We start from the raw sequence: 6,000 nt of genomic DNA, 5'->3' as shown, positions 1-6,000 counted from the left end.
CAAAGCTGCAGAGTAACAAAAGCTGCCTCTGGCCACAGTCAAGGTCCCTCCCTGCTGTCCCAGCACCCAGGTATCTAGATAAGACCAGGTAGCAGCTGATGCTCAGCTGGGGAGCCCCAGACCCATCCTTCCCTTCGCTCCTCCCCTTCGCTAAGGATTTGCCTTTTCCCACATGGGCCTCCTGGACTTTCAGCACCTCCCTGACTCTTTCTAGGTCACCTATCATGCCTGGGTGCTGACACTCCTTTCCTGCCCCAGAGCCCCCTCTTCTTCCTCTCAATCAGAACCCACTCTCTTGCCGCCTTCTCTCCCTCCTCCCATCGCTCTCTCTGGCTGTCTCCCCACTGCTCCCTGACATGAGGCTGAGAGCCCCAGTGAGCCCCTGGCCAAGGCCAAAGGAGTTCCCTGCCATAGCCTGGCTGACCTCTTTGCTGCTGCCTGACGCCACAACCACTCTTCTTCTGGAAAATCTCTCTGCTGTTGGCCCCTTTCTGATGACTTTGCCTATTTACTTTCCTATTTATTTCTTCACTCATTAGTTTATTAGGACTTAGCATAACTCTTACAAAAACTTTTCCTAAATGTTTTCTTAGTATTCATCTTCCCCATTGGACTGTGAGCTTCCTGAGGGCAGGGGCTAGGGCTTTCTCCCCTGTGCATGTTGCAGTGCCTGGTACCTACCAGGTCTGTGATCAGTGTGTACTGATGGGATGGAATTGTCCTCTCCTTCCTTGATCCTCCCACCAGGCACACCCTCTGTGCCCCAGCCCTGATGGCAAGTAGCAAATGCAGATATCTGCTGCTCTGAACAATGACTAGGCTGTGGCCTGCTGCCCTGTGGCCCTAACGTTGGGGCTCCCTCCCTCTCCTCCAACCCTCAACTTCCACACTTACACCGGGCCCTCTGACTCTCCCAGCCTCTCTAAGCCTACCAGGCCTTAGTACCCCCTGGCTTTACTGTCACTATCTCAGCTGAAACGCTCTACCTTTTGCCCTTTTAACCGAGAGGGCCTGGAACAAAAATGAAGAAATGTTCAAGAGGTTTGAAGGCATACTGCACACAACAATGGGAAGGATAAGTGAATTTGAAAACAGAAAGAGAAAAAAGAGTGGAAAAAAGAAAAAGAATCATCTGACATCTGTGGACAATATCAAACAGTCTAACATACCTATAACTGGAGTCTTACCAGCCTGGCTTGATGAAATGGGATTTCCCATCCTCTTGTTCTACAGCTATTTTACTTGTGTTTTCTTCTTTTTCATTGTAAAGACAGTAACAAGGACTCTACAGAAAGCATGGGGGTGCGAGAGGGAGAAAAGAATGGCAGGTGGTGGTGCTAGGGGTTGAGTGTGGGCTTTGGGAGACAGTCACAGGATTGAATCCTCCTTTAGTCACCTGCTAAATTAAGTGACACCTAACCTCTCTGCAACTCGGTTATCTCATCTGGAATCTATCTTTGAGGATTAAACAAGATAATGCAAATAAAGAGCCCAGCAAATAACCTGGCCACAGTAACTGTTCAGTAAGTACTTTTTTTTTTTTTTTTTGCATGGGTAGGCACTGGGACATGAACCCGGGTCTCTGGTATGGCAGGTGAGAACTCTGCCGGCTGATCCACCGTGGCCCAGTAAGTACTTTTATTCCTATTATGAATCATTGTGGTCTCACCATCATCGTCCACGCTCACATCGCCATTTTCATTCATGCATGTTCCCTTCCAGATTTGGTCTGTGGCAAGCAAATTTTTTAACATTTTGCAATTAAAGTGCATCATCATTGTGCAATCTGCTTTTAAATTTTTCTTGAGTAGTTTTCCACATCACTACTGAATCTTTGTTGATGTCATTTTAAAGGACTGCTCAACACCCCCTGCCTCTTCAGTGTGTTTATTTTGCTTTCAACCCTTCCCTACCCCCCCCCCCCCCCACACACACACATTATTTACCCAAGCTCCTAATGAGCCAGGGATATGCTGGTTCTCACCCACCACTTTCTTCTCTAGACTACACCTGGCTGCTTAAGGGACAACTCAAGATCTGTTGCACCCAGGCTCTGCTGGTAACTTGTCACGGGCTTTGGGCAAGTTACTTGTCCTCACTGTGCTCCCAAGGTTCCTTTTTATAAACAATGACAGGCCCTGTCCCACCCTCCTCAGAGAGGCATAAAGCACTCTACAGACACATCCACCAACACTGGGATTCATAAACTAGAAACAAAGATACTCAAGTCTTCAGTCCTCTTAGAGGCACAAGGTCTCAAAAGCACCCAGATGCCTGTTTAGAAGCAGCAGTGGGGTGGGGCACAGTAACCCACAGGCAGGGTTTGGGGCTCCACACCCCCCTTCACCCGTAACAGTTCTGCACTTGCCTGTCTTAAATGCTGGGCTCTCCTCAGAAGATGTCATTGGAACCAAGTGGACCGCGCTCATCTGTCCAACACACCCACTTTACAGATGGGAAAACTGAGGTCCCAAGAGGTGAAGGGATGTACCCACAAGCACTACTCTGGATGCCCCCCAAGCTGTTCTTTACAGCATCCATGAAAGGATGTCCTCAAGATCTGAAGTAAGAAACAAGCAGTTGTTCCTCAGTTTGACCTGGCATGTCATTCTGAGAAACTTAAAAAACTTGCCTGCCGTGTGGTCCCATGGTGGCTCACTGGCAGAGTTCTCGCCTACCATGCTGGAGACCTGGGTTCGATTCCCGGAGCCTGCCCAGGCCAAAAAAACAAACCAAAACAAAAATCATGCCTGCCTTCCACAAGATGGAGGTGAGAAGAGCTTTATGAAGAGGTAACAGGTGAGGCAGGTAAAGCCCAGGCACTCTCACAACCCACTTCACCTTTCTCTGGGGATAGGAGCTGGCAGTGAGCTCACTGAGCACAGTCCCTGGCAAATGCCTCCGGGAGGAAAGTCTTGCTGTTGGACAACTAAACCTGAACATGATCTCAGCTAATTTGGCAGCAGCGAGTGGGGCGGAGGGGCAGACACTGATCCCGTATCTGCTCTGCATCTCAAAGGCACCGAGAGAACTGGCGAGACACAGGAATTGCTATTGATTTTCACTTGTGCGGGCTGACCTAACAAAACCAATTCGTCAAGTGCCTGTCTGCCTCTCTGCTTTAGATGCTCATCCTAACGACGTGAAAATAAATTGCACTAGCATCCAGGGTGATTTGTTAAGGTCCAGCTGGGTAGGCGCCCCAGCTTCCGCCGATGGATTTCAGGCCAGGATGGGCTGGCTGGGATCAGCCCTGGCAAACACCCCACTGTTGCTCCCCGCATTGATGAGCAACTTTCTGGGAGGCCCAGGAAGCTGGAAGTAGGGTAACTGGCAGCTGTTACCATGCTAGGAGCCTGGGTAGCCCTGCCTGGGAGGGGGCTTTGAGGAAACGGCTTGCTGGGACATCCTGGCCTGTTTCTCTGCCCCCTGGGTTTTGGGGACGTCATAGGATGTCTGTGCAACCGGAAGGCAGAGGCCTGAATTCTGGTACTTGTTCTGCTCCAGGCACTTGTCTTTTAGCCAGTTGTCAGATGGAGATGACAACTCCATCTGTGGAGTTCCACAGATGTCTAGGACCCTCAGAAGCCCAGAGGTCAGACTGTGTCCAGCCCAGACTGCTACTCTCTAGCTGTGACCTGGTGGGCAGCTTCTGCTCTCAGCGCCTTGGTTTTCTCATCTGTACAATGGGGCCAAAATTAGTACCCATGTCCTAGGATGGAGGTCGTCAGGACTGAATGAGGTAACAGAAGGGATCAGAGGGCGTAATGCCTTCCAGCCCATTGTTGCACAGGTAGGAAGGGTCTAGAGGTTCAGAGAAGGAGTGACCTTCTCAGGGTCACAGGGCAAGGCAGAGACACACTAGGAGGGGTTAAAATGAGAGGCAAGCCTGCAAGGGTGATGAAAAATTCTGCTCTGTCCCTCTCCAGATCATGTTGTCACTGAAGAATGGGACAAAGAGGGCTTAGGCAGGTCACGGTCACATCACAGATCCAAGCTTGAAAGTTCCAAAAACTTTATTTGCAGGCTTTTTTAAAATTTGTTTTTATGTTTTTTAATTTACAGGTTTCCTGCCGTCCAGGGGAAAAGGGAAGTGGTGTCTTGCTGCACAAGGTTTGGGGGGCTTGCCCAGGGGCACCATCCCCATCCCTTTCCCACCAGCACAGCTGGGGGAAGGCGCCTAACGTACTGGCCCCGTGGATTCCTCTGCTGTGGGATAAGGCACTGTGTGTTCGGCAAGAAGGCGCTCACGGCTGGCTGGCTGGTGGAGAACGAGGCGGCCTTCTTAGGGGCTGCAAAGCTGAGGCTGTTGAGGGGTTGAGCTGAACTTGGGGCCCCAGTGGGGGCCAATGGTGAGGAGGCCCCGGGCTATGAAAACATAGCCTGGCGATCCAGCCGCCACCTCCCTGCTGGCCCTGGTGCCGATGGCCTCACGATGGGATCATGCCTTTGCTTCTCTTGCGGTCGGCCATGGTTCTTCGGTTGTGGTTGGCTCTTGTCGCCTTGTTGGCTTCCTTCTTCCTGCGTTCCTGGGTGGTCTCACGGTTCTGCCCATGGCCCCGGGAGCTGCCAGCCACTGCCACTGAGCTGTCATGTCGGTATCTGAAAGTGGAACAACCCACCCACCCCCAGGAGAACCCATCAGCCGGAAGAGGCTCTGATAGGACAAGGCCTGACTTGGTGGTCACTGGGAGAGGACACATGAGCTTGGGCCAGGACAGCCAAGGTGCCCGGGAGGGCAGGGCTATGTGGGCTCCAGTCAGTGCTAGACCTGGTGATTTCCCTTCTCTGGGCCTTGTTCCCAGGCTGTGGGAGAGAAACACCATAAGGAAAGGAGGACTTGGGGACAGGTCACTGCCCTTCTCTGGCCAGAATCACATGCTACAGATAATGCAGTTACTTCACAGGGTCTCGTCTGGCAGCCTCCAAAGACCAAGTGCACTTACAGACATGACCTAGAACCCTTTCAGACCATCTTAACTGCCAGGGTTTGTCTGGAGCTCTGGTGCTCAGGGAGATGGGCTGGATGAGAAGTCATTCATTCTGTTCCCTGTTTGTCAACCTTCTGGGATTCCCCATTGCTTCAGAAAGGGATCCAAATGCTCCCCACCCTTCTTGGAAAGGACTCCTACATCCAGCACAGTGCTACTGGAGTCTCAAGGCCAGGAGAGGGGGCCAAGCTTCTATACCTGGCTTGGTCTTAAGTGGAAGAGGGATCTCAGGCAGGTTCTCGCTCCCTTTAGGCTATTTGCTCAATGTGAAAACAATGGGGCTGGATAGAAGAGTCTATTTCCCCCTCCCAGCTATCTCCAAAGACTGCCCTTCCTGGGCCATGTCCTGCACTTTCTGGCTTCTCTGCCCTGTTTCTCCAACTCATGTGATAAACTCCTTTCTACCCATTAAGACTCAGCTAATGTGCCTCTGCCCTCACTATGTCTTTCTCAGCCACAGAGGACGTCTGTGTGTCTGCCTGTCTGCACTCTGTCACCACGTTTCACCCTCTGCCTGACACCAGCTAGTCCTGAATACACTGGGCTCCTGCAGAGTGATAACCCCCTAATGGCATCCATCAAGTAATCATTATGAATGTGGATCCCAGAGCTGGACCATCTGGGCTCAAATCTCTGCTCCACTACCTACTCGCTGTGTGACCTGCAGCAGGTTACTTAACATCTCTAAGTCTCAGCTTCCTTGTCTGGAAAATGAACAGGAACAGTAGCTACTTCAAAGGTTTGTGGGGCTAAATCAATACACATAAAGCATGGAGAACCAGGCCTGGCACAATGGTGCCCAGGAATGTCAGCTGAGTGTGGATGGCATTCATCTCTGTCCAGCCCAGGGCACCCGACACTGCGGCATTTGGACTAAGTGTGGGCTGAACAGAAACAAAGTTAGGTGTCCCTGCCAGTCTCCCCCTCTACCAGAGGTTAGAGGAGCTGGGGTGGCAAGCACCGTGCTCACACACCCCACATACGCTGGGCCAGCAGGAGAGGGTTTCCT

General features: G+C 51.5%; 1 protein-coding gene across 5 annotated transcripts in view; it reads right to left on the bottom strand.

Annotated features, from left to right (window-relative positions):
- Positions 1-3,998: 3,998 nt before the first annotated feature.
- The window catches only part of ASCC2 (activating signal cointegrator 1 complex subunit 2), a 41,255-nt gene continuing 39,253 nt past the window's right edge, over positions 3,999-6,000 (bottom strand). For all 5 annotated transcript variants that reach the window (XM_077160607.1, XM_077160606.1, XM_077160610.1 and 2 more), the window contains one exon: positions 3,999-4,602. In XM_077160607.1, the coding sequence (XP_077016722.1) occupies positions 4,431-4,602 (172 nt within the window). In that variant the 3' untranslated portion in view covers positions 3,999-4,430. The remainder of the gene's footprint in view (positions 4,603-6,000) is intronic.

The sequence above is a fragment of the Tamandua tetradactyla genome, chromosome 5 (genome assembly GCF_023851605.1).
Source record: "Tamandua tetradactyla isolate mTamTet1 chromosome 5, mTamTet1.pri, whole genome shotgun sequence".
NCBI classification, from domain to species: Eukaryota; Metazoa; Chordata; class Mammalia; order Pilosa; family Myrmecophagidae; genus Tamandua; species Tamandua tetradactyla.
The sequence above is the reverse complement of the archived record's forward strand: the minus strand, read 5'-3'. Positions and strand labels throughout refer to the sequence as shown.